General features: G+C 46.8%; 1 protein-coding gene across 6 annotated transcripts in view; it reads left to right on the top strand.

Moving 5' to 3' along the window:
• Positions 1–235: 235 nt before the first annotated feature.
• The window catches only part of LOC129029899 (ubiquitin carboxyl-terminal hydrolase 6-like), a 49,351-nt gene continuing 22,724 nt past the window's right edge, over positions 236–26,862 (top strand). For 2 of the 6 annotated variants that reach the window (XM_054474713.2, XM_063656583.1), the window contains exons 1-23: positions 236–784; positions 1,799–1,952; positions 2,230–2,302; positions 2,465–2,547; positions 4,266–4,305; positions 4,779–4,859; positions 5,312–5,419; positions 5,749–5,858; positions 7,105–7,153; positions 7,679–7,799; positions 8,490–8,584; positions 8,971–9,036; positions 9,500–9,599; positions 9,970–10,122; positions 11,101–11,522; positions 12,719–12,800; positions 14,862–15,000; positions 15,258–15,363; positions 16,802–16,975; positions 17,517–17,691; positions 18,138–18,289; positions 19,208–19,319; positions 20,680–20,891. In XM_054474713.2, the coding sequence (XP_054330688.1) occupies positions 2,231–2,302; positions 2,465–2,547; positions 4,266–4,305; positions 4,779–4,859; positions 5,312–5,419; positions 5,749–5,858; positions 7,105–7,153; positions 7,679–7,799; positions 8,490–8,584; positions 8,971–9,036; positions 9,500–9,599; positions 9,970–10,122; positions 11,101–11,522; positions 12,719–12,800; positions 14,862–15,000; positions 15,258–15,363; positions 16,802–16,975; positions 17,517–17,691; positions 18,138–18,289; positions 19,208–19,319; positions 20,680–20,891 (2,652 nt within the window). In that variant the 5' untranslated portion in view covers positions 236–784; positions 1,799–1,952; position 2,230. Of the gene's footprint in view, positions 996–1,675; positions 1,953–2,229; positions 2,303–2,464; positions 2,548–4,265; positions 4,306–4,778; positions 4,860–5,311; positions 5,420–5,748; positions 5,859–7,104; positions 7,154–7,678; positions 7,800–8,489; positions 8,585–8,970; positions 9,037–9,499; positions 9,600–9,969; positions 10,123–11,100; positions 11,523–12,718; positions 12,801–14,284; positions 14,360–14,861; positions 15,001–15,257; positions 15,364–16,801; positions 16,976–17,516; positions 17,692–18,137; positions 18,290–19,207; positions 19,320–20,679; positions 20,892–26,862 lie in introns of those variants that run through there. The other 4 variants (XM_063656581.1, XM_054474714.2, XM_054474701.2 and 1 more) reach the window with 4 other exon arrangements.

Here is a 26,862-nt window from a genome sequence, read left to right as displayed (position 1 = left end):
CCTTGGATGTTCATTTTATCCCAAGCTCTTTCTGGACCCTGGAATTTGGCATCCCTTAGGCCGTGGGTGGAAGGACAGCTGAGCCACGTGTTAGATAACATGACTAGAGGAGTGAGCCCCTACTGTGTGCCCGGCACTTTCCCCACAGGATCCTCTAGCTAAAATATCCAAGGGTCATGGAGAGAAATACCCAGTTAAAATACCAGAAATGAAGAAGTGATACCATTAGAGACACTAAAAAAGACCATTAGAGATACTAAATAACCATTAGTTAATAGTATTAGCTTTTGTATTCTGAGATTCAACAGAAACAGTCACTTCCCTCCACCCCTATGTGTATCCCAGGACCACCCTGGCTAGGGAGGGCTGAGTTCAGGGAGGTCTGATGCTGGTCCTGGGCTCCAGGGATGACAGTGATGAGGAACTGGGTGCACACATGAGTGGGGGAGCCAGGCCTGGCCAGAGAAGTAACACACATGTGCACAGACATGTTTACCCACATACACGTGTGCACGCATGTGCACAAACACAATGCAGGCAGGCATGTTGATGCCTCAGGCGGCGGAGGACCTGACTCTGGGCCCTGCTGACCCGGGCAAGGCCCCATTGTGATGCGTGCCATGACATCAGAATGTCACTGGTGCTTAGCACCTATCCGCTCTCCAGCCTGTGTCTGTGTTCTAGAGCAGTTACTCACACACAGTGGTGTTGGTGAGCAGCTTGTGGACTCAAAGGTTTTCTCCCTGAGAGGCATAACCCAGGCCAACTGATTCATCAGAATCAGGTGAGTGTCACCTGCTCTCTTCCCTCCAGGCTGACTTGGGGACAGTGGCTATGGTATGGGCGGTGTTGGCCTCTGGGCAGCTACAGAGGAGGGTCATCCCTGAGCAGTCACCGGGCGCCCGTTCTACACTGCCTGTGTAGACGATTTTCTCTTTTGTCCTCATGGTGGCTTCGTAGAGTGGGTGCTGTTCCCGAATGTACCCATTCGACAGGTGAGACATCTGGGGTCAGAGAGGCGGTAACCGGCCCGAGAATCCAGACACGACCCTGAGTTTTGCTCTCAGCCCTGCTGTGTGCCGTGCTAGACTTCAGGCCTCAACCCTGAGACCTCCCTGCTCTAGATCCCAAATCTGCCCAGATTTCCGATCCCGATGGGGCAGAGCCTGGCCGTGGAAGAGACACTGGGATGGATCCACTGTGGGTGGGGAGGAGGGAAGGGTCCTCAGAACACAGCTGGGGCCTAAGCTGGGTCGTGATGGTCACTGTGGGACCCACTGGACACACACAGTCCCTTGTCTGGGAGTGGCATGGGGAGCCTTCTGCCCTTGGGGAGTTGTGGAAAGTGAAGGAGCCCTGGAGGGCTGGCTGAGGGGAGACTATCTTCTCTTGTGTTCAAAGGGGTCCAGGCACTGGAGTTCTCCCCAAGTATTTCTTATTCTGTCTGGCCTCGCTTTCCTTTTGCCCCGAGTATTCTCAGGAAGGATGGTCCATCTAGATGTTCTCCAGGAGCGAGGACCCACTGTTCTTCATCAGTGACCCAGGAAAATGAAGCCCCCTCCTGTAGGGACAGCTCGGAATGGTGGAGTCCACAGTCCCTCCCTGAGAGACATGGTTTCCATGAGCACAGTGGCTGCTTTGGAGACAGTAGATCATTTTCATCCCCAAAACCAAACACACTCCTGCTCAAATGGCGTTATTCCTAAAGCAGCTTCACTGGTTAGACTGAAGGGCCATGGTAGCCCAAGTGATGAGCATGGTAGAACGGAGCAGTCAGGAGAGATCTTGTTCCCCATAGGAAACTGGGCATCTCTGTGGCCCTGAGCATCCAAGGAGGCCGATCGTACAGAGACCTCTGGTGCCTGACCGCAGTTCGCATCCACATCCCTGGAATAGCCCATCACAGGCTTTTCACCCTTGGCAAGTGGACACCATTCACCCTGCCGGGGCAGGTGTGTGTGCATTTCCTGGCATAAGGGGACAATGGGATTCTCTGTCCAGGTCCCACTCTTCTTGAGTCCTTGGGAAGATGCCCACCCCTGCTTGGGGCTTCAGACTGCAGAGACCCATGGAGGTGTGGGCCATGGGGTTTGGCCCCTTTTTACCGGAGTGCAGTGGTGGAATGAAGGTTATACAACCAGCCGGCATCTGGGAGCCCGACGGGAGCGGTTCAGGTGTTCTCTGAAGCTGTCGGGTACAGTGTAACCTTTAGACAATTTTGTCTCACAGGATGGACATGATAGAGGACGCAGATAGTTTGCAGGCACAGGAGCGGGAGGACATAATTATGAAGTATCAGAAGGTACAGTTGGGTCTGCTCCTTGGAGGGAGGTCTCTTCCAGTGCACCCTAGTCAAAGGGTCCTGGGTTCCCTAGGAGCACAGGGCAGGGATGGGTGGCCAATACCCCCAGGCCCTTGCACCGTTTACCTTGGACCCCTCACTAAGGCTCCCTCTGGGTTACAGGGACACCGAGCTGGGCTGCCAGAGGACAAGGGGCCTGAGCCTGTTGAAATCTACAGCAGCATTGATCGCTTTGGGATTCTGCAGTGAGTCCTCTGTGCTCCCCTCACCCCTAAAGCAGCTGTCTCAGCTCAGGGATGGGTTTGCTTTTAGAAAAGCCTTTCTGACACAGGACATGTCTCGCCAGGTCTGGCCAACCTCTTTTCCAGGGTCAGAACTCCTCCCTGGCTCCCCTGGAGGTCCAGCCTGAGGTTGTGGTTGGGCCAGAGGTGCAAGGCCCATGTAGGGAGCGGGTGGGAATGGAGACTGGGCTAGGCCAGGCCCCTGGGCTCTCAGCAGTTCTGTCGGCAAGTTAGCACAAGAGGAGCGGGGCAGCCTGAGCTTCTGGCCCTGTGTACCAGGAGATAACCCCGGTGAGATCCAAGGGTTGTGGCCACAGGGTGAGGAGACACCTGGCCCAGCCTCAGGGCTGTTGTCCGGCAGGTCTCTCAGAGCCCACCTGCCCCTGTCCTCCCCCATTTCCCTAGAACTACAGCCCTCCCTGTCCCCATGGGGAAGGGGGAAAGGTGTGGGGACAGTGGGGGCTTTGGCCCGAAGAGAATGGGGGAGAAGACGGGAAGGGCCCCGCTCTGGGCATCTCACGGTGAGACTAGGGAGGCAGCAGGGCTTGTGGTTAAGGACCCTGGGTCTGGTGCTGGGAAGGGATCTGGGGCCAGGTAAGAGGAGCCCAGCCTGGAGCCCATCCCTCAGGGATCATAGGATGGAGAGAGAGCGGATGCCGGGCAAGATAAGGTGGGAGGGAGCTTATGAGGCGTGCCACTTCTGAAACGCAGGGTGTGTGGCTCAGGTATAGGGAGAGGCAGGTGGATGCTTGGCCAGCCTTGGGGCTGTTGTCCAGCAGGTCTCTGAGGGCCCACCTGCCCCTGTTCTCCCCCATGTCCTTAGATCTACAGCCCTCACTGTCCCCATGGGGAAGGGGGAAAGGCATGGGGACAGTGGGGGTTGTGGCCCTAGGGGAATGGGGGAGAAGATGGGCAGGGCCCCATTCTGGGCATGTCACGGGGAGGCCAGGGAGGCAGCAGGGCTTGTGACTAAAGACCCTGGGTCTGGTGCCGGGAAGGGATCTGGGGCCAGGTAAGAGGAGCCCAGCCAGGAGCCCATCCTTTGGGCATCATAGGATGGAGAGAGAGAGCATCCCGGGGGAGGTAGGGTGGGAGGGAGCTGATGAGCCGTGCCACTTCTGAAATGCAGGGTGTGTGGCTCAGATGCAGGGAGAGGCAGGTGGATGCTGGGGGGTCAGAACCTGCAAGAGCCTTGGGGCTGTCAAGTGGGATGGGTCCCTGGTGCACCCAGAGTACACCGGGCAGGTCTCAGGGCAGGCTCCCTTGACCCAGGTGGGGTGATGTGGTCACTCCCTGAGGGACTCCTGTCAGGGCCTGGTCGCCCACCCTAGGTGGCCCCCATCCCATCTCAGGGCTAACCTTTCTCAGCTCCAGCAGAAAGCACCACCTCGAGTCCAGGACGGGCAGCCCCATTGTGCAGCCTGACCACCCCCCATGCCAGGGTCCCAGTAACCCCAGCCAGGCTGTACTGGGAGTCCCTGTACTCCTTCTTCTCCCAGGTCCTGCCCCTCCTGGGAGTCAGCCCCACAGGAAGGCCCTTGTCCTCCCTTCCCTGTGCCTTCTCCCGGGCTGAGTCCTGAGCTGGATAGGGACAGAGCCAGTCCTTTCTGGGGGTCGGCTCCCAGGCTTGGGCGGCTCCAGGCCTTGTGCAGGTCCTCAGCTCTGCCTGGGTTGCCTTACAGTGAGACGGAGCTCCCTCCTGTGACTGCCCGGGAGGCAAAGGTAAGAGCCTGATGCATGGAGGGGCTGGTCCAGGGACGTAGGGGCTGGGCGGGTGGTCAGTGAGGCAGAGGAAGCAGCTGGCCTGGGTGGTGGCAGGTGAGGGCAACACGCTGTCATTGGGAGGGGCAGCAGAGACCTGACCCCAAGTTGCCGTAACTTTGGCAGTTTGTTAAAATTCCAAAGTGAGAACCACAGTCCTGGCTTGGAGGTGGCTGCCTGCTTGTATCAGGAACCCACCTAGAAGCTGGGACCTAAGACTGGTGTATCTGTGGCCTGAGGATGGCACATCCTGGGGTCCCAAAGCCAGCCCACTGGTGCTCATTTGCTCAAAGGCTCTCAGCCCTTAGGGTCTGCCCTTCCCTGGCTCCTTCCAGCTGGGTCCCACCAGGGATCCAGAGCCCAAGACCCAGCATCCACGGGTGGCTCTGGGAAGCCTGGCAGCTCCGCTAACTCCAACATGTCTCATTTGGCAGCAAATTCGGCAGGAGAGAAAAAGAAAGAACAAGTGGCTGGAGATGCTGGGTGAATGGGAGACATATAAAAACAGCAAAAAGGTAATGTGTGGAGGGAGAGGCCCCTGGAAGTACTCTCTGCAGAGACAGGGGTCAGGCACCCATGGCTTTGGCCTGGCACCGTCAGCCTCTCAGAGCGGGGGTGGCACACTGTCCTCGCCCAGAGGACTGCAGGCCTGGTCGCCAGATTGCCTGCCTATTCGTGCAAGCGTCACCTTGCTGGGAGGGAATCTGAATCTAGGGCTGGGACCACCTGGAGTTCAAGGCTAGGGATGCCCTAGTGACCTGAAGGAAGAAAAAGGTGCAGATCAGAGTTTCGACTCTGAGTGTCCATCCACTCTTTCAGTCCTGGGAAGGCAGACCCTGCTCCAGCTTGATCTCACCTCTACTGAGGAATCATGGGGCCAAAACTGACAATTTCCAGAATCCCCAGGCTCTGGTCCTTGCTGGGGTCACCCCGTGGCCTGTGACACCAGATTGTTTTCTGCCCACAGCTCATAGATCACATCTATAAGGGCGTTCCCATGAACATCAGGGGCCCAGTGTGGTCAGTCCTCCTGAACATTCAGGAAATCAAGTCGAAAAACCCCAGAAAATATAAGGTACTGTCAGCCAGAGCACAACAAACAGGACAGGCCGTGTCAGGGGCCCAGGTCTCCAGCTGGAGGGAACGTCAAGCCCACCCTGTTGGGGGTGGGGGGGGGGATGGTCAGATACACATCCTGGGCATGGACAGTGGCATAGTCACCAGAGACAAACTCAGCTCTGGTGACCCTCCCTGGCTTCAGTAACAAGCCAAAAAGCAGCTTTCTGCAGAAGGAAACCTTCCTTCTTTCCTTCCTTCCCGAAGTGCTGACTGTGGGCTGACTGCCATTTGGGGCAGGGAGGCTTCCATCTGTTCTGAGGCTGCTTCCTCCTCTTGGCCCTGCAGATCATGAAGGAGAAGGGCAAGAGGTCATCTGAACACATCCACCAGATCAACCTGGACGTGAGCAGGACTCTCCGGAACCATGTCTTCTTCAAGGATCGATATGGAGCCAAGTAAGCCTACGGGAGCTGCAGGGTCCCAGTGGAGATGGGGTGAACAAGAGGGATGGAGACTTCCCCGCAGCAGAAGCCAGGGTCACCCAGCAGGGATGACAGAGCTGCCAAGAGCTCTCCTGGCCCAGGGAGCAGCCGGCACCATGAACCGAGCACCTCCCTGGTTCCAAGCCCTGGGCCAGGCTGGAACATGTGGGGCCAGAACCCAGGAGGATCCTGAGGAGACAGAAAACAGCAAAGAAAATCACGCACAATGGTGAAAGGTGCTCTCCCTGACCCATGGGGACGCATGGTAGGACCCACGGGAGGGTGGCAGGATGGAGGGCCCGTGAGCCTCCCCAGGCAACACTGACAGCACCAAATGCTGGGAGAATTAGGGGTCCTGGAAACTCTCATCCAGGTCTGCTGGGAACATGACATGGCACAGCCACGTTGGCAGCCAGTTGGGCAGTGGCTCACAAAGCTCAATGGACTTGAACCACGCATCCCCAAGGTGTCACAGATATTGAACCCACTGATTTGAAAACTGACATCCACATGAAACCTGCATGCCACGTTCACTGCTTGATTCATTGTCACTCACACACGGAGCCTTCAGGGATGGCCTTCAACACGGGAATGGGGAGAGACAGGCTGTTCCTCCGTTCAAACGGGAAGACCTGGTGAGAAAAGGGAACAAACCAGTGATGGCTGCACGAACGTGGGTGGATCCTAGATGCATTTTGCTAAGGGAAAGAAGCCAGACCCAATAAGCTACCACAGTAGGATTCCCATTCCTAGGCCATTCTTGAAAAGGCCAAACCATAGGGACTGAGAAGCAGTCTGGGTGGCCAGGGGCTAACGGATCGGGGAGAGGCTGGGTGCATAGGGGAAACCCTGGAGATTTGGAAGATGAAGGAGTCTCTCCAGGAGGGGCTGGAGCAGTGGCCAGGAGACTGCACATTGGTTTGGAACCATGGAGGAACTGTACACCCAAAGACTGAACTGGTGTGTGTGCAAACTGGAAAAAAAAATCATTCAGCGTGAAAAGGATCGGTCAACTCACTGTAGAACTGGGCTATTTGCATGTCACAGATGTGGATTTTACTGAAACATTTCTTCAACAGTCTCAGGCCCTGAAGAGCTCACTGCTTATCTTGTGAATCATCTGAACCTGAAATGGGATTTGTTGTTAGGATTTGTAGACAAAGTGAAACTAACAGCATCTGCACAAACCAAACCGTAGCCCCCTTTCTCTGTTTCCTAGGCAGCGGGAACTATTCTACATCCTCCTGGCATATTCGGAGTATAACCTGGTGAGTATTCCTGGCAGTGAGGTTCCCGGGCCATATTTCCATCTTCACAGGAGTGGGTGTCTGGTGGGGGTGTCGTTGCTTCTTTTAAAGTTAGTATTTGTGACCCACCAGGATATAGGAGGTAGGAGTCCAGCTCACTGCTGGCATAAACCTCCAAGCAAGGCAGTGGCCTCAAGGGGTCAAGCTGAGACACAAAGGAGTTGGGGCCTGGACTCCTGGTGTCACCTGGGCCTGACCACCACTTCTCAGAACAAGAAATGACGCCCTCCTCCTGGGGCTGCCCCAAAGCCCGGGAGTTTGGCAGTGTCACAAGCAGGACAGTGCTCTCAGGAGACATTTTGGACAAGGTGCTGAAGTGCCTGATGGACTTGGCTCTTGTCATGAAATGAATTTGCATCCTGAGGAAGCCTCTTCTTCATAGGAAGCCTCCCCAGTCACCTCTGCCCTCTCCAATGACATGAGTCCTCCCAGGTGACCTCAGCCCTCCCAGGTGATGTCCTTCCATGGTGACTCTGGCTCTTGCAGGAAGTGGGCTACTGCAGGGACCTGAGCCACATCGCCGCCTTGTTCCTCCTTTACCTGCCTGAGGAGGATGCATTCTGGGCACTGGTGCAGCTGCTGGCCAGTGAGAGGCACTCCCTGCCAGGTAGGTGAACAGCTGCCCCTGGGGCCTCATGCAGCCAGACCTGGGGACGGCCACCGTGGCCAGATGATCTCGGCTTTCAGCCAAGGCACCATCCTTGTGTCGCCAGCTTGTTGGGAGCCTTTAGGACATCTCTGCTGAGGGTCCCACAGGAGTCCACAGATGCCTTTCATCCCCATCAGCAGAGGGCATCTCATCCTCCCCGTGGCCACCCTCTGTGTCCTGGAGCCACGCCCTCCGGCTCTGATTCTGTGCAGCTGACTCTCCCCTCCCTGAGAGTCCTCCTGCCCTCCAGCTGCCTGGGCTCCTGCTGCCCTTGGTGCCCACAAATGGGCTGACCAAGCCCAGGTGGCAGCATCTCCCCATCCCGTGTCCCCTGGCACGACCCCACTTCCAGGAGATGACCAGGAAGCCCAGCCCCCACCCTATTCTGGCCGCTCTGTTGTGGCCTCAAAGTCAGGCTTGCCCTTTTTGCGCCCTAGCCCGGGAGGCCTCCAGGGGAACCTCCAGCCAGGCTCCAGGGGATGTTCCTGTCCCACCTCCCCAGGGCAAAGGCCACATGGTGGGGTCACCAGATGGGAGGGTGGGAGGCCTTCGGGTTTGGGGGCCTCTGCAGCTGCCCAGCTCTTGCAGCTGATGGCTCCACATCTTGGGGGAAGGCTCTGATTTCATGATGGGCTGGGGGCTTCTCAGGATTCCACAGCCCAAATGGTGGGACAGTCCAGGGGCTCCAAGACCAACAGGAGCATGTGGTACCCAAGTCACAACCCAAGACCATGTGGCATCAGGTGAGTTTTTGGTCCCCTCGGCTCTTCTCAGAGGCCCTGCCTCCCGTGGGGCTGTAGGAGCAGGGGGACTGGAGCCCCTCGTGGGACTGGTGACTGGCGGAGTCTCAGCCAGGGCCTGACCTGGGATGTTGGGTTCTCCATGGGCTGGGAGTTGGTTTCCTTTCCTGCCCTGGAGGAGACAGAGGCACAGGGATGGGGGCCCAGCTCCTGCAGAGCAGGGCAAAGGGCAGTGTGTCCACTGGGAGTGTGGGAAGGGGACAGTGTTGTGGGGAGCTCTGGACACCGCCCAGTGTTCTGCACTAGGGGAAGGGTCTTCAGAGGCCCTGGAAGATGGAGGTTTTTAGGGCAGCCCAGGGGGCCCTGAGCACCTCTGTTCCTCCCATCAGGACAAGGAAGGTCTATGCGGGCAGTGTTCCTCGTTAGGCTGCCTTCTCCGGATGTTGATTCAAGGGGTAAGGAGGCATAGGGAGATCCTGGCTCAGGGACCCTCCTTGCCCTGCAGCGCCCTGCTTCCCCATCCCGGGGGTCTGGCTCACTCCCAGCCCACAGGAGGCTCAGGCGGGTCCCCGAAAGTCACACAAGCAAAACCCTCTGCCCAAGAGGGGTCATCCCAGGGCAATGGCTGGGGCTCAGGCCCAGCTTCATGGGCTGACTGGGCCAGGACCCAACTTGAGAGGGCTCAGGGAAGCCTCAAGCCCTGGGCAAGCCCCTCTCTCCAGGAGCCACATCCCCACTCAAATGAGTGCCCCCTATGAGGAGCTGCAAGACCTTGTCTGACCCAGCATTCTGGATGGCTCAGGCGGCCCTCATGGGGAAGGTCACTGACTCTGGAGACTGAAGCCCCAATGTGCGCAGCTCGAGCCACCAGCCCCAGCCTGGAAGGGCCAGGTTCTCTCACACCTGCTGTCCCCACAGATCTCTCTCGGGCTCACCCTGCGCCTGTGGGACGTGTATTTGCTGGAAGGAGGACAGGTGTTGATGCCGATAACAAGCATTGCCTTTAAGGTTCAGAAGAGTAAGTCTACGTGTGCCCAGTGGGGCCTGGGGAGCCCTGTGGTCAGACCCCGACTGGCCCGAGGGCAGCTTCCTCACCCTGTCCTCATGATCCTCTGTTCTGGCCCAGAGGGAGGTCTGGCCAGGTGGGCTGGGCAGGGCACTGTGACGCCGTGCCCATCCCCCACATGACCCAGATGAAAGTCGGAAGTGTGGTGAACACTTCCCTGCCCAGGTCACCCCCCAGCCACAGTCTCCTGTGTACATGTGGACGCCTGGGGTGGCCACAAAAGGATCTGGCACCGCCCAGTGGGAGACTGAAGTGGCCACAGGGTATGAGCTGTGACCATTCCCAGGTAACTCTCTTGGCCTGATATCCACCCTGTCCCTAGAGCGCCTCATGAAGACATCCAGGTCTGGCCGGTGGGCACGTTTTCGGAACCAGTTCTTTGATACGTGGGCCATGGACGATGACACTGTGCTCAAGCGTCTTAGGGCCTCTACGAAGAAACTAACAAGGACGCAAGGGGACCTGCCACCCCCAGGTGGGCTCCAGTGCCATGTCCCCTCCCATGTCACCCTCTTGGGCAGTCAGTAGTGGGTGAGTGCCCCGGACCAGCAAACCTACTACCTGGGCCTTCCTCTTCACCTTTTCTTCCTCCTCTTCCTCCTGGACTCTAAGAAAGTACAAGAGGCCCACCGGCCCTCAGGGCAGGCGCTCAGTGCGTGTGTACTGGACGTGTTGTGCATGCAGGAGGGGGATGTGGGCAAGACCCTCCAACAAGCCCCCTCCCACTTTCCATGGTGTCTTGCTCTCCCCCTCACAGGGCCCTCAAAGTTACTAGAGGAGCCAGACCCATTTGTGGGAGACCCTGCCCCTCCCTGCAATCACCCACAGCCTCAGAGAGCAGCAGAGGCCCCTCACTCCTGCACGCTCCTCCAGGGTTGCCAGGACAACAAGACTTGAGCAAGGGAGACAAGGGAATTGGGTGTCCCTGACCCACAGCGCATTCAGGGAGAGGGCACAGGTGGGACCCCGGGCCCAGAGCCAGAGCCAGAGCCAAGAGTTCAGCCAGATGTGGGAAGGGTCAGTCCTGGCATGGACTGGGCAGCCCAGGGAGGCAGAGGGTGACCCACGTCCGGGCCCAATCACCCACTGCGGAGACAGGTCCCCATGTGAGGTGGTAAAGGGCTGGGTGACATCCAAGGCCCCTCCCACCTGAGTTCTGACTGGGGGCCATATCCCAAGCCCAACAGCCGTGGGATGAAGGTGTGTGGCAGGACGCCCCCAGCCAGTCTGAACGCTGGGGGCAGTCCCAGGAGCCACCCGCCATGCCCCAACGGCTTCCCCATGCCAGGCAGCACACACCCCTCCCTCTGGGATCAGCAGACTACAGGCGTGTCCTCAGTGTCAGACCACGGGGGCCACACAGAGACCCCAAAGACTCCAGAGACGCAGGCAGGTGGGGCCCAGCCCGGAAAGGGCTCACTGGAGACACTGACCACGTCTGTTTTCCTTTCAGCCAAGCCCGAGCAAGGGTCCTCAGCACCCAGTCCTGTGCCAGCTTCACGTGGCAGGAAGACCATCTGCAAGGGGGACAGGCAGGCCCCTCCAGGCCCACCAGCCCGGTTCCAGTGGCCCATTTGGCCAGCTTCTCCGCCATGGGCACCTCGTTCTTCCACATCCTGTCCTGGTGACGCTGTCTGGGAAGACACCTACCCTGTGGGCACTCAGGGTGTGCCCAGCCTGGCCCTGGCTCAGGGAGGACCTCAGGGTTCCTGGAGATTCCTGGAGTGGAACTCGATGCCTCGCCTCCCGACAGACCTGGATGTAGGGGGCCCTTGGTTCCCTCATTATGATTTCGAACAGAGCTGCTGGGTCCCTGCCATATCCCAGGAGGACCAGCTGGCCACCTGCTGGCAGGCTGAGCACTCTGCGGAGGGGGTGAGATTGGCTTTCACTGCGCTGAGCCCCAATGTGGACATGGACTTCCGGGCCCTGCAGTGCACCCAGCACTGATTCCAACCAGGACACCCCCTTCAGAGCTAGGGACAAACAGCCATGCGCTCCCACCTCAGGGCCTTGCCTCTGCCACCTCTACTTGGAAAGTTTTCAGTTCCCTCCAGGCTTCTAGAAGCATCTGGGCCAGGGCTCATGGCAGAGGTAATTTCCCGAGGCTTAACAACCCAAGCAGGTTTCGCATCCTCATTTTATTTTTTGTTAAACTTATGAAAATTTATTAAGAAAGTGGGCAGCTCGAAACTCATGCACAGATGGAACACACCAGCACCCAGATCACAAAGCCAACCATGCCCAGCCCCTCCCAGCACCCCCAGCCCTGCGACCAGCATTCTGAATTCTAATGACACCATGAGCCTGCCTTTGTACTTGAAACTCATGGAAGGGTAACCACCTTCATGTTTTAAAATAAATGTTTCTTCCTGTTGAAATGATTTTAGATATACAGAAATATTGAAAAGGCACTATAGTGTCCTCCTACACCTTCCATCTAGCTGCCCCTAATAATGATGTTTTGTAGTAGCATGGCACATAAGAAATTTAGGCCAGGTGTGGTGGCTCACAACGGTAATCCCAGCAATTTGAGAGGTCGAGGTGGGAGGTTCAGGTTCACTTGAGTCTAGAAGTCTGAGACCAGCCTGGGAAACATAGGTGGACCCTGTCTCTAGAGAAAAGTCAAAGAAATTAGCCAGGCATGGTGGCATGTGCCACCTAGTCAAGAGGCTGAGGCAGGAGGATTGCTGGAGCCCATGAGTTCCAGGAAGCAGTGAGCCATGATTGCACCACTACACTCCAGCCTGGGCAACAGAGCCAGACTCCATCTTCAAACAAACAAACAAACAAACAAACAAAACTTATTCATGTAACCAAACACCACCTGTTCCCCAAAAACCTGTTGAAATTTTTAAAAAGAGAAAGATAATGCTTGTGAAGTACACATTGTCTTTCTCTCATACTGCCACCTAAGTTATGTTTATGAACAACTATAGTAGGCCAGATATTTGTGATATAAGTTACGTAACTACAAAGAAGTTTTTTTTTAATTGTTACTCATTTTTATCTCTGTATTTGTTTGAAGTTTACTAACCAAATAATAAAAACATTTCCTCCTCCTTACACAGAACTGCCTTACTCTTCTGGATGATGAGGATCATAGATTGGAATATTTGAAAATCCAGGATGAACAACACCTGGTAATTGAAGGTACAAGATGGAAGCATGCATCTATATTAAATTTTCAAGGGGAAGAATTTAAAGAGTTACTAATAACCCATTTTATAATTTTCTCCAAGACAACTATTATTTGATCATTATGTTTTTATGACAAAGAAACCCTTTGGAAAAAAAAGAAAAAGAAAACCCTTTGAACTCTTATGTAATCCTACCATATGATTTAGATTGCTTTAAAGGGAAAATATTCTGTTTTTAGTCATTGACAAAGGATGGGAATGGTAGATAAAAACAAGTGAATTCAGTTTACAAATTTATACTTCCTTAAAATTTTCAAGTTGCTGCTTTGAGTTTGAGTAGAGAGCAACTTTCTTGCATAGTTAGTAGCACAGGCTTTCATTAGTCATCAACACTGGCTACTCACTGACAGAGCTACTTGTATATTCATAGATTTACACACTGGCATACACATGCCATTAAAAACTTTTTAAGTGTGTCTTTTCCCATCAAGTTTTGTGGCAACGTTGTTAGCTGCCTTTGTATTCAAATGAATAGGCCGGGCGCAGTGACTCACACCTGTAATCCCAGCACTTTGGGAGGCCAAGACGGGTGGATCACTTGAGGTCGGGAGTTCAAGACCAGCCTGGCCAACATGGTGAAATCTGTCTCTGCTAAAAATACAAAAATTAGCTGGGTGTGGTGGCACGTGCCTGTAGTCCCAGCTACTCAGGAAGCTGAGGCACGAGAATCAGTCAAGCCCAGGAGGTGGAGGTTGCAGTGACTCAAGATCACGTCACTGCACTCCAACCTGGAGGACAAAGCCAGACTGTCTGAAAAAAAAAAAAAAGGAATAAATTACTCTGACAGTTGTTACAATTTAAGAAAGAATTGTAATATTTCTAATGTTTTAAGTATAAGAAATTCCATTGTTTCTGAACTTTAATTACTTCTGTAGATGGTTAAGTATAATTTTACTTCAAGTAGGTAATTGAGGGAAAAGATTATTCAAACCAAGTGACTTTAAAGTCCTCAATATGAAGAATAGGAATGGTTTTAGAGCCAATTACAGGCATGTGCTGCATAAAGATGTTTGACAACAAAAGACCTGTATATAGCAGTGGTCCCATAAGATTATAATACTGTATTTTTAGTTGTACCTTTTCTGTGTTCTAACATGTTTAGATACACAAATACTTACCATTGTGTTACAGTTGCCTACAGTGTTCAATACAGTAACATACTGTACAGGTTTGTAGCCAAGGAGCAACAGCCTATACCATACATAGCCTAGGTTTGTGTAGGTACACACCGTGATATTCACACAAAGACAAAATCACCTAATGATGCATTTCTCAGAATGTAACCTCATCGGTAAGCAATGCATGTACTAAAATTAACTAGATTTTAAAACTTCTGATTTAGGAATAAGATGTCTTTAAAAAAAAAAAAACAGAAGCAATCGAGTGGGTGTAAATTAGATAGATAAGAAATTAACACATTCCTATCTGTCCTTCCAGTTCACAACAAAGATATGAGTTGGCCTGAGGAGATGTCTTTTATAGCCAATAGTAGTAAAGTAGATAGACACAAGGGTAGGTCTCCAGTATTATTTTTTAAAGAGATTATTTTAAATGTTTTTTTTTCTTCTCTCAACTATTAAAGTGCTAACAACTTTTGGTTTTCTAGTTCAAAAGTAATTAGGGCCCTTCTTTTTCTTTTTTCCTGAAGCAGCATTTGATGTTGGCAAACCCACCATCAAATTGTTTTCTAAATTTCTTTCTAACTCTGCAATTAAATAATTTATATGTTTTAAAAGACATACTAGAAGAAGAATTGTTTGAATTATTTTGAAAAATCATAGCAATTAAAAAGAATAATTGCTGCTTCTGGGTTACAAGTGAGCATGGATCATCACTGTTGCCAGACACTCTATGAAAAACCTTCTCTAGCATTTCAAAGACCTGCTAGAGAATTATTAGCACCATTTAGCTGATTATGAGAGTTATAAAAAATCTTTTGATTGAATATAAGTAACTGTTCGTGCCATGGCATATTACTACAGCTAAGCTTTGGTTCTCTTATTGTTTGTTCCAGTTCCCATAGAAAAGGGAGCCACAGGTCTAAGCAACCTGGGAAACACATGCTTCATGAACTCAAGCATCCAGTGCGTTAGTAACACACAGCCACTGACACAGTACTTTATCTCAGGGAGACATCTTTATGAACTCAACAGGTAATCTTTCTTGAGTCACTGGCCTCTTAAGCTGTGACTTTGATATAAACCCAATATCACCTAAATTTCCTCTTTTTTCACCCTGCGGGAAAAAGATTTTATCTTATTTGCCCTATTTAATATGAAATAGGCCAAGGAATACATCTCTTATTTCAAAAAGAAAAGATATTTTGATGTGAGATGCTAGGCATTTTTGTGCCCACATGATTGTAATTTATGAGAATCTTTGGCAACAAATTTTCCTCTCAAACTTCTAGGACAAATCCCATTGGTATGAAGGGGCATATGGCTAAATGCTATGGTGATTTAGTACAGGAACTTTGGAGTGGAACTCAGAAGAGTGTTGCCCCATTAAAGCTTCAGGTAAGCAGGTTAAAATAATATAAAAGTATTTAATTCCTAAATAGTTGTTTAATCATTTGTCTGCACTTGTTTTTTGTGTTTAGCCTTTTGGATCCTTCACTTGGTATAAACAAGAGGCCAAATTCTTTTGCTTGTTTAAATATTTGCAAAATACTACTGTATATGTAGTGGGTAGGATAAAGACCAAATGTACACTCTAAATTGGGGATGTCATTCATTTTCCTAATTTGTCAAACATCTTATATGAAGAGTAAACCTTTTTTGGTAACACTTCACTATTAGCAGTGTTCTAACTGCAAGGTGGACCTCAGAGTCTTCTTAACTACATCCAATCCAATCCATTTTCAACACAACTAAGATAGTTCTATCTGTAGAATACAAAGAAGGAGGCTGGGAGCAGGGGCTCATGCCTGTAATCTCAGCACTTTGGGAGGCCGAGGTGGGTGGATCACTTGAGGCCAGGAGCTCAAGACCAACTTGGGCAACATGGCAAAACCCGGTCTCTACTAAAAAAAATTAGCCAGGCATAGTGGTGCATGCTTGTAATCCCAGCTACTTGGGAAGCTGAGGCACGAGAAATGCTTGAACCTGGGAGGTGGTGTTTGCAATGAGCCAAGATCGCACCACTGCACTCCAGCCTGGGCAACAGAGTAAGACTCTGACTCCAAAAAGAAAAAAAAAGTAGAAGAATGAATGAATGAAACTAATGAATATAAGTTTTATATTAATATCAGATGTAGTAGATTTTAGTGAAGTTAGGATTATTCATTATTTTTATTTAAATACAAAGCAAAAGCTTTTTATATTACAAATTATTAACTATAACAGCTACACATTTGACTACTTACCTCTTGCCAGGCACTATTCTAATTAATTTGTACCCTCTAAATAATTCTAATGCAGTTAATAAAAGTTAGGATGCAACCAGACCAGAAAATGTAATTGTTGAAGACAACATTACATTATATAAAATAATATATACACATATTATTTTATACATGCTATGTATTATTATATACACATTATTTTATGCATATGTTATGTATATATTATGTACCTATAAAATATACATATTTTATATGCATATAAAAATGTGTAAAACATTATAGAACAGGATGTCTTTCAATGTGAGCAAATGCTGTTTTAGTATTTCTGTCTTAAATAACATCTGTGTGCCTGAAGAACAGTTTGCTTACGTGATGCTGACTGAGGACACAGTATTGGCCAAAATAGTTCTCTCTTTTTTTTTTTTTTTTGGTCATTTGACGTTAAGATTCAAAAGATTTCATGATTATCCAAAATACATTTGTTGAAATGGAGGCAGACTAAGTACTATACTATTTATTTTCTTACAATGGCTCTGATTGGATTATACGACATGTTCATTCCAAATTTTATGGGTAGGAAATAATGACTGATACTTCTCTTATATTTATAGTGGACCATAGCAAAATATGCTCCCAGGTTTAATGGGTTTCAGCAACAAGACTCCCAAGAACTTCTGGCTTTTCTCTTGGATGGTCTTCATGAAGATCTCAACCGAGTCCATGAAAAGCCATATGTGGAACTGAAGGACAGTGATGGCCGACCAGACTGGGAAGTAGCTGCAGAGGTTTGTCAGTTTTGAGTTTCTAATGTAAGCAATAGACAAAATGTTCTGGCCACAAATACATGTAGCACAACTTAAATGCAAACTAAACTATCCTGAGATCAGAATTTTACTGCGAAAATGAAGGAATTTCTGTTCCTGTGGTTAATTGTTATGCGATAATGCCAAAACAAAAATACCTTTAATGAATATAGAAAACTGTTGCCATTTCACATTGTAAACTTTATGGGACTGGATGTAGGAATAATTATCCAGTGGAATTTAAAGAGTCCCCCTAATTGTTAAAGTAATGTATACAGTGACCTATAGGCATGCTTTATAATTGTTAATGGACAAATAACTTTAATATTTACCATTGTTACCTTGATAAGAACAAATGAAAAACAGGATTTTCCATCTCAATTTAATATTTTACGTTAAATGAAGAGTAAGGATTATATTCTTTACATTTAAATGCAATATATTTAACCAGTTTCTGTGAATTTATATAGAAATGCCTCTCTTATGGATTTTGAGAGAAAATTCTCATCTTTTTTATTGCTAGGCCTGGGACAACCATCTAGGAAGAAATAGATCAATTGTTGTGGATTTGTTCCATGGGCAGCTAAGATCTCAAGTCAAATGCAAGACATGTGGGCATATAAGTGTCCGATTTGACCCTTTCAATTTTTTGTCTTTGCCACTACCAATGGATAGTGATATGCACTTAGAAATAACAGGTAGGTCACAAAGTTCTGAAAAATTACTTGACTCCATTAAATTTACTTTATTTAAATAGCCTGAATTTGTAAGCATAGTTATTTGTTTACAAATAAAGACTGGTAGTCAGCATATTATAACTGAGCAAGCTAATTTTAGGCATGACTTGAGGTTTGAAAGATGTAGATTGGGGCATTTTTTTTTTTGGTTTCAAATATGCCAGCAACTCTCTTTAAAACCCCGCAAAGCCACTCATACTTTTATGTCAGATGAACACCAAAAAAAATACGGATTTCACTTAATATTATCCCTAAGTACCATCTGTTTTAGTGTTTACACATAAAATAAAAATTCTAGGCTGAAATATTTGCTATTATATTTACAGGTCAGATATATCTGTACACAGCATTTAAGGCTTTCAATGAAACCTGCATTTTACTGATAAAAGATCTTTTCTCTTTACTAGTGATTAAGTTAGATGGTACTACCCCTGTACGGTATGGACTAAGACTGAATACGGATGAAAAGTACACAGGTTTAAAAAAACAGCTGAGTGATCTCTGTGCACTTAATTCAGAACAAATCCTTCTAGCAGAAGTACATGATTCCAACATAAAGGTAATGTTAACTACTCTAAGAAACTTTTGATTCTATCCTTCAAAGATGACATTTTTCTCAATTATTATGATCAGTTGTTAGGTTATGTGACCAAGAGAGATACTAAAACATAGTGAAAACTGAACAACAACAACAACAAAAAATGCCAAGTTTTCCAACCCAGAAACTTAAAAGAGTTTTCTACTAGAATAAAAGGATAATACTGATGGTGGTATTTTTGAAGAAGGGAAATATGTAAGGCTGCCTGTATGGAGTGTTCTAGCTGTGTCACTATAGTATAGGTTTCCTCCAAAGACTGCTGCTATTACACTTCACAGCTCTTCTATATTACCACTGTTACTAGAATTCTTCCTAGGTTAAAGTATTTTATGTATTTATGAATGTGTGTTTTTAGTATTTATGAATATATATACTTGGTCTTTTAACACACTAAGAAATTAAGAGTAAAGACAAATTGACACCAATCATGTCTTTCTACATACCAGCTGGGGAAACAAATAATCTAATAAATATATTGCCTACTCTAAATTAAGCTCCTGCAACTGGTATTATTTATATTCATCTTTGGGATTTCTGAACACACTCTCACCTCATTGACATTTTCTTCATATGAAATGCAAAAATGGGGTGTCTGAGGGTTGGAATTTAGATCCCTGAAACAAAGGACAAAACTGAAGAAGTCAGTCATATACAACACACTTCTTCCTGTGAAAAGAGATAATAGTTCAACAATTGAGGTTAGTTTTCAGTTATTTTTATCAAGCATTCATCCTTTATGTAGTTGAAAAATTATTCAATCATCTCGTTGGTTTTACGGATGAAAGCACCTAAGACATTCTTTTGAAACACATTAGAGAGAGAACTTTTCCTTTTTATCTGAAACATCCCCCCCTTCTCATCTTGCTGCTGTTTCTGTAGAACTTTCCTCAGGACAACCAAAAAGTAGGACTCTCAGTGAGTGGATTTTTGTGTGCATTTGAAATTCCTGTCGCTGCATCTCCAATTTCAGCTTCTAGTCCAACACAGACAGGTAAGATAGAACTAGAACTCCTTCTCATGATTGCACCTTTAAATATTTGTCTAAGAGTTGTCATCTTTGCTATATTTGTTCATGCAGAGGATATTATAGCAGGAGAGTTTTGGAACCCAAGGGAAACCTTACTGATTATTCCACATTTTTTAGATGAGAAACCTAAAATTTAGAGAACCCAAGTGACTTCAGTTAGATAGGTAGTTGTTAGCTAACATACTCTTGGAATTCAGATCTCTTTGAACTTTTATCTAATACTAACATGGCAACAGCTAGTATGAGAGGAACATACTAACAGAAAATATAAACAATAGATGTAGCTAGAAAGAAATCCAATATTATATGTAATTTAATGTGGTCACTCACTGAGTCCTTTTAACCGCTAGTATGCTTTGTCTATTCTTTATGTTACTTACAATTAGGTCAATTAGGCTAATTCCCCAACTACAAAGGGCTTTATGAGGCTCCCCTCATTGATGTGTAGTAGGTAGATAGTCCTGACGGTGAGTTGGTGGATGATCTAATTTTAGTTTTAATTTAGAACATCACTGTCCAATAGAATTCTGCAGTGGTGGGAACTTCTGTGATCTTTGCCATCCAATATAGTATCCACCAGTCACGTGGACTGTTAAGCACTCGAGATGTGGCTAGTGTGACTGAGAATAATGCATTTTTAATTTTTATTTTATTTTATTTATTTATTTTGAGAAAGGGTCTCACTGTCACCCAGCCTGGAGTGCAGTGGCATCATCTTGGCTCACTGCAGCCTCTGCCTTATGGGCTGGAGCAATCCTCCCACCTCAGCCTCCCAAGAAGCTGGAACTACAAATGTGTACCACCATGCCCAGCTGTGGTGTATCTTTTGTAGAGATGGGTTTTCACCATGTTGCCTGGGCTGGTCACTAGCTCCTGGGCTCAAGGGATCTGCTACCTCAGCCTCCCAAAGTGCTAGGATTACAAATGTGAGCTGCCTCATCCAGCCTAATTTAAATTTTAAATGTAACATCTGGGTAGAGTTTACCGTATTGGACAGTGTCTTCAAAGGTGAAGAGAAGGAAAAGAAAACAAGTGGTAGAACTGTTTGTGTGCTACAACATGGTGCTGATACAGGTTTCTGCAAAAATTCTGCTTAAGAGTTTCCAGCAGTTACTCTTTCCTTTTCATTTGGTCAAAAGTGTGAGTTAAGGAAGTAAAACTGGAAATTAAAATCTTCCAATAAATCTAGAGTTATTTATACTATGATTTCTCCCTGCCCTGTGTTAAGAGACTACACTGTCTCTGGTCCTCAGGATACTTGAGAAAAGAGCAAAGATGAAAATACCACAAGCTTACGATGCTGTACTTATCTTTGAATTTGTAGATTTCTTCTCTTCGCCATCTACAAATGGAACATCCACCCTAACTACCAATGGGGACCTACCCCGACCAATATTCGTCCCCAGTGGAATGCCAAACGCTGTTGTGCCATGTGGAACTGAGAAGAACTTCACAAATGGAATGGTTAATGGTCACATGCCATCTCTTCCTGACGGCCCCTTTACAGGTTACCTCATTGCAGTCCACCGAAAAATGGTTAGTTAAATGTTAGGCAACTCACTGCCAGTCTTGCTAGTGTCATTTGTGAAATAGCCATTTTCTGTCTTTGCAACATCGTTGAATGCATTTTCTTCTCTTTTTCTCTTTAATTTTTTAAAATTTAATACTTTTACAAATTTTATTTTTTTACTTTTTTATCCTGTCCTCAAAATCTGTTGCTATGAATGCATTTTCAATGTATTATATATGCTAATATAAGTGATCAGAGCCAGGATTTAGTATTACTCATGATGGCTAATGTATGAAATGACGTTCCTCATCCATATATTAAGAGGCAACAGGATAGTCAGTGCATCTGAGTACTACTTTCTTGAAAAATTTGTGTCTCCTGGCCAGGTGCAGTGGCTCACACCTGTAATCCCAACACTTTGGGAGGCTGAAGCAGGGGGATCACCTTAGCTCAGGAGTTCAAGGCTAGCCTGGGCAACATAGTGAGACCTCGTCTCTACCAAAAAAAAAAAAAAATTTTTAAACTAAGCAGCCATGATGGTGTGGGCCTATAGTCTCAACTACTCTGGAGGCTGAGGCAGGAGGATCACTTGAGACTAGGAGGTCAAAGCTGCAGTGAGCCATGCTTGCTTGCACCACTGCATTCCAGCCTGGGCAAGACCCTGTCTCAAAAAAAGAAAAAGAAAAGAAAGAAAGAAAATGGCCGGGTGCAGTGGCTCACACCTGTAATCCCAGCACTTTGGGAGGCTGAAGCAGGTGGATCACCTGAGGTCAGGATTTCAAGAACAGCCTGGCCAACATGGTGAAACCCGATCTCTACTAAAAATACAAAAATTAGCTGGGCATGATGGCATGTGCCTGTAGTTTCAGCTACTCGAGAGGCTGAGGCAGGAGAATTGCTTGAACCCCGGAGGCGGAGGTTGCAGTGAGTGAAGATCGTGCCACAGCACTCCAGCCTGGGTGGTAAAGTGAGACTTTGTCTCAAAAAAAAAACACAAAAAGTATCTCCTAAGCCAGACATGTTTAGGAGGAACTCTTGAGGACAGGATTTTGAAGCTATAATATGCTACAATGCTCACACCTGTAAATAACCACTCCACTCCAACTTGGGCAATAAGTGAGACCTTGTCTCTAAAAAATTAGAAAAAAACAAAAACCAACACACACAAAATTTATGTTTCCTGTGTGTTTATGTAGGTATGTACATCTTCACTGCCACATAAATGCGGATGGCTTTGGAAAAGTTTTTTGTTTTGGGTTTTTTTTTTGTTTCTTAGAGGACACAAGAATGTTCTTGGGCAAAATCAAGTTGTGCATAATTCCTCTCTTGATAGTCTAATATATAACTATTGCATTAAAGGTTCACTCTTTGGTAAAAAAGAAAAAGGAAGGTTTGAAAACTGTGGTCAGTGGATAATTGTTAAAGAGGTAGTCTCCGGGTATAGTGGCAACTTGGTAGAGTAGAAAGGGTGCTGAACTAGGAATTTAGCCACCTAGGTTTTAGTTCTAATTCTGCCACTAGATAGCTGATTGAGCTCTTTGGACTTTAGTGTCCTAATTTTGTAAAGGAAAGGAAAGGCCAGGCACAGTGGCTCATGCCTGTAATCCCAGCACTTTGCGAGGCTGAGGTGGGTGGATCATGAGGTCAGGAGTTTGAGACCAGCCTGGCCAATATGGTGAAACTCCATCTCTATTAAAAATAAAACAATCAGCCAGGCATGGTGTCACACACCTGTAGTCCCAGCTACTCAGGAGGCTGAGGCAGGAGAATTGCTTGAACCTGGGAGGTGGAGGTTGCTGTGAGCCGAGATCGTGCCATTGCACTCCAGCGTGGGTGATAAGAGTGACACTCCCTCTAAAAAAATAAATAAATAAATAAAATAAGTAAATAAAATAAAGTAAAGGAAAGCAGGGTTTCTAGATCAAGTAAATCGATTGTATAGCAGCAACAAGAGAAAATGAAATTGTAAAAAAGGTACTGTATTGGTTTCTTAGGACTGTTATAGCAAATTATCATAAATTTGGTGGCTTTAAACAACAGAAATACATTCTTTTTTTTTTTTTATGGAATCTCGCTGTGTCACCCAGGCTGGAGTGCAGTGGCACAATCTCGGCTCACTGTAGCCTCTGTCTCCTGGGTTCAAGCAATTCTCCTGCCTCAGCTTCCCAAGTAGCTGGGACTACAGGTGCATGCTACCATGCCTGGCTAATTTTTGTATTTTTAGTAGAGATGGGGTTTCACCATTTTGGCCAGGATGGTCTTGACCTGACCTCGTGATCTGCCTGCCTCGCCCTCCCAAAGTGCTGGGTTTACAGGTGTGAGCCACTGCACCCGGCCCAGAAATTTATTCTTTCACCTTCTGGAGGCCAGAAGTCTGAAACCAAGGTTTCAGTAGGGTGGGGGCTTCTTCCAAATGTTCTAGGAGAGAATGCTTTCTTGTCTCTTCTAACCTCTGGTGGCTTCAGGCATTCTTTGGCTTGTGACTGCATAACTGCAATCCCTGCCTCTTCATATGGCCTTCTCTCTGTCTTTCTCTGATAAGGATACTTGTCATTGAATTTAGGGCCCACCCAGATAATCCAGGATGATCTCATCTTGACATCCTCAACTTAATTATATCTACAAACATCCTTTTACCAAACTAGGTCACATTTACTGGTTCCAGGGGTTACAACATGGATATACTGTTTTAGAGGCTACCATTCAACTCAACTACAGATACTATTTATCTTAGTATCAAAAAAATTAAATGCTGAGAAAAATTAAGTACCTAGGAATAAACTTTAAAAATGACACATAAGACATCTATATAGAAAATAAAATATTGATAGGAGTTAAAGAAGACTTAAATATTGGAAGGAGTAAACCATGTTCATGGATTAGAAGACTCGATATTTTAAGATATCAGTTCTCTACAAACTAATCTACAGATGACATATTGCACAATCCCAATAAAAATGCAAAGTCTGCATGTGTTCATGTGTGTGTGTGTGTGTGTGTGTGTGTGTGTGGTGTGAGTTTATAAGCTGATTCTCACATGTGGAAATACAAAGCATCAGGAATAACCAAGATACTCTCAAAAAAGAATAAGTTATGAGGATATCATCAAGATTAGATATCATCCGGATATCAAGGTTTATTTCACAAAGATATGATACTTAATATCATATTGGTACAAGAAAAGACAAATAGACCATTGGGATAGAATAGAGAGTCCAGAAACCAGTTCACAAATGTATGAACACCTGATTTATAACAAAGATAACATTGCAGGGTGGTGAGAGAAAGACAGTTTTCTCAGCAGGTGGTGCTGGGACAATTAGATATCCATATGAAACTTGGCACCTTGCTTTCACCACAATTCCAGGTGGTCTACAGAGCTAAATTTGAAAGCAAAACAATGAAACAGCCCTTGGAAGATAATAATGGTGAATACATTCCTGACACTACTCGTATAAAAGAAAAGATTAAATTGGACTTCATTAAAATTGATAACCTGGCCGGGTGTGGTGGCTCAGGCCTATAATCCCAGCACTTTGAGAGGCCAAGATGGATGGGTCACAAGGTCAGGAGTTCAAGACCAGCCTGGCCAATATGGTGAAACTCCGTCTCTACTAAAAATACAAAAATTAACTGGGTGTGGTGGTGGGCGAATATAGTCCCAGCTACTCGCTAGGCTGAGGCAGGAGAATCGCTTGAACCCCAGGGGTAGAGGTTGCAGTGGGCCGAGATTATGCCATTGCATTCCAGGCTGGGCAACAGAGCGAGACTCCATCTCAAAAAAAAAAAAAAAAGTGATCAACGACACTAGTAATCAGTGTAATGTAAATTAAAACAATATTATGATATCAGTGCACTCACCTGAACAGGTAAAATTAAACAGACTGGCAGGGTTGCTAAGTAGAGCAACAGGAACTCTCATGCTGATGAGAATATAAATTAATACAACTACTTTGGAATACAATTTTCTAGTTAAAGATAAGCAGTTCTACCTGTAGGTATCCACCCAAAAGATATGTGTACCAGGAGATATGTACAAGAATATTCATAGCAGCGTTATCTATAGTAGCCCCAAAATGAACACATTACATGTCCATTAGTTGTAGAAGGGATTGGGAAGTTAAGATATATTAAGATAATAGAACATTATACAGGAATGAAAATGAATGGACTTGTAGTTATATCCAGTATAAATGAATCTCATAAACCTAATGTTGATGGAAAGAAGCCAGAGAAAAAAGAATTAGGCTAGGCACAGTGGCTCACACCTGTAATCTCAGCATTTTGGGAGGCTGAGGTGGGCCGATTGCTTGATCCCAGGAGTTTAAGACCAGCCTGGGCAACATGGTGAAACCCCATCTCTACAGAAAATACAGAAATTAGCTGGCGTGGTGCCACACACCTGTAGTCCCAGCTACTTGGGAGGCTGAGGCAAGAGAATCTCTCAAGCCCAGAAAGTGGAGGTTGCAGCAAGCTGAGATCACACCACTGTGCTCCAGCCTGGATGACAGAGCTAGACCCTGTTTCAAAAAACAAACAAAAAAAACAAATTAAGTAATTCTATTTATAAATATAAAAACTTTTAAAACACGGAAAATGAAATCTAGTGTTTATTGACTTCTACATAGGATATAAAACTGTAAAGAAAAGCAAGAAAGTGATTACCGTAACATTTAGAATAATGGTTACCTTTGTGAGGAAGGGAGAATTTGTGATTTGGAGGAAGCAAATGGGAGGCTTTTGAGTGCTCACTATATTCTGTTTCTTAAACTCAGTGATAATGGAAAGCTAGTTGCTTTGTGATAATTATTTGAAATGTCCTTTTTTTTTTTTTTTTTTTTTTGCAATGGAGTTTCACTCTTGTTGCCCAGGCTGGAGTGCAGTGACACGATCTCAACTCACCGCAACCTCCGCCTCCTGTGTTCAAGTGATTCTCCTGCCTCAGCTTCCCGAGTAGCTGGGATTAGAGGCATGCGCCACCACGCCCGGTTAATTTTGTATTTTCAGTAGAGACAGGGTCTCTCTATGTTGGTTAGGCTGGTCTCGAACTCCCGACCTCAGGTGATCCACCCACCTTGGCCTCCCAAAGTGCTGAAATTACAGGCATGAGGCACCACGTCCAGCCAGAAATGTACGCTTTTACCTCTGATTTTTATTTTTCTCTGAATTAGTAGCCCTTGGTTTAAGGTTTCTTTTTTTCTTTTCTTTTTTTTTTGGTGGGGGGGAGAGTCTTGCTATTGTCACCCAGCCCAGGCTGGAGTGCAATGTCACGATTTTGGCTCACTGTACTCTCTGCCTCCTGGGTTCAAGTGATTCTCCTGCCTCAGCCTCCCAAGTAGCTGGGACTACAGGCACCTGCCACCATGCCCAGATAATTTTTGTATTTTTAGTAGAGACAGGGTTTCACCATATTGACCAGGCTGGTCTCGAACTCCTGACCTCATGATCCGCCTGCCTCAGCCTCCCGAAGTGCTGGAATTACAGGCGTGAGCCACTGCACCTGGCCCTGGCTGGAAGTTTCTAACCATGTTAATAACTGGGAGTAGAATTTATCTCGGTAGTAACTGAGAAATTATGGGCCCTAGGGCACTAGGAGAAGTTCCTTAATGAGAGGATGAAAATTGTGTGGGTTTAGCTATGTTTTAAAATTTTATAAAATATTTGTACTGAATTCTGTCTGGATTTCTCTGGGTCTTATAATAATAGTAGCATATGAAATACGGTCTTAAAATTATGTATTTAAGCTTAAATGAAAATGACAAAATAAAATGCTTAATAATCTGAATAAAGAAGGGTCTTTTTACTTAGAAACTAGCTAACTTAACCCCTAGTGAGTTGACAAGTTGTTGATTTAGCTTTTCTAACTACTCAATAAATACCAAACTTCTTAGGGAATTAAATGTTCAAAGGTTCAGCAGCTTTGGATAACCTGCCACTCCCACCAACCATTCCATTATACTAAATGTTTATTAAACAGCCATTTCCAGGATAATTCTG

This window comes from Pongo pygmaeus, chromosome 19 (genome assembly GCF_028885625.2).
Source record: "Pongo pygmaeus isolate AG05252 chromosome 19, NHGRI_mPonPyg2-v2.0_pri, whole genome shotgun sequence".
Classification (NCBI taxonomy): Eukaryota; Metazoa; Chordata; class Mammalia; order Primates; family Hominidae; genus Pongo; species Pongo pygmaeus.
Note: the sequence above shows the minus strand (reverse complement) of the source record. Positions and strands in the feature narration are given on the sequence as shown.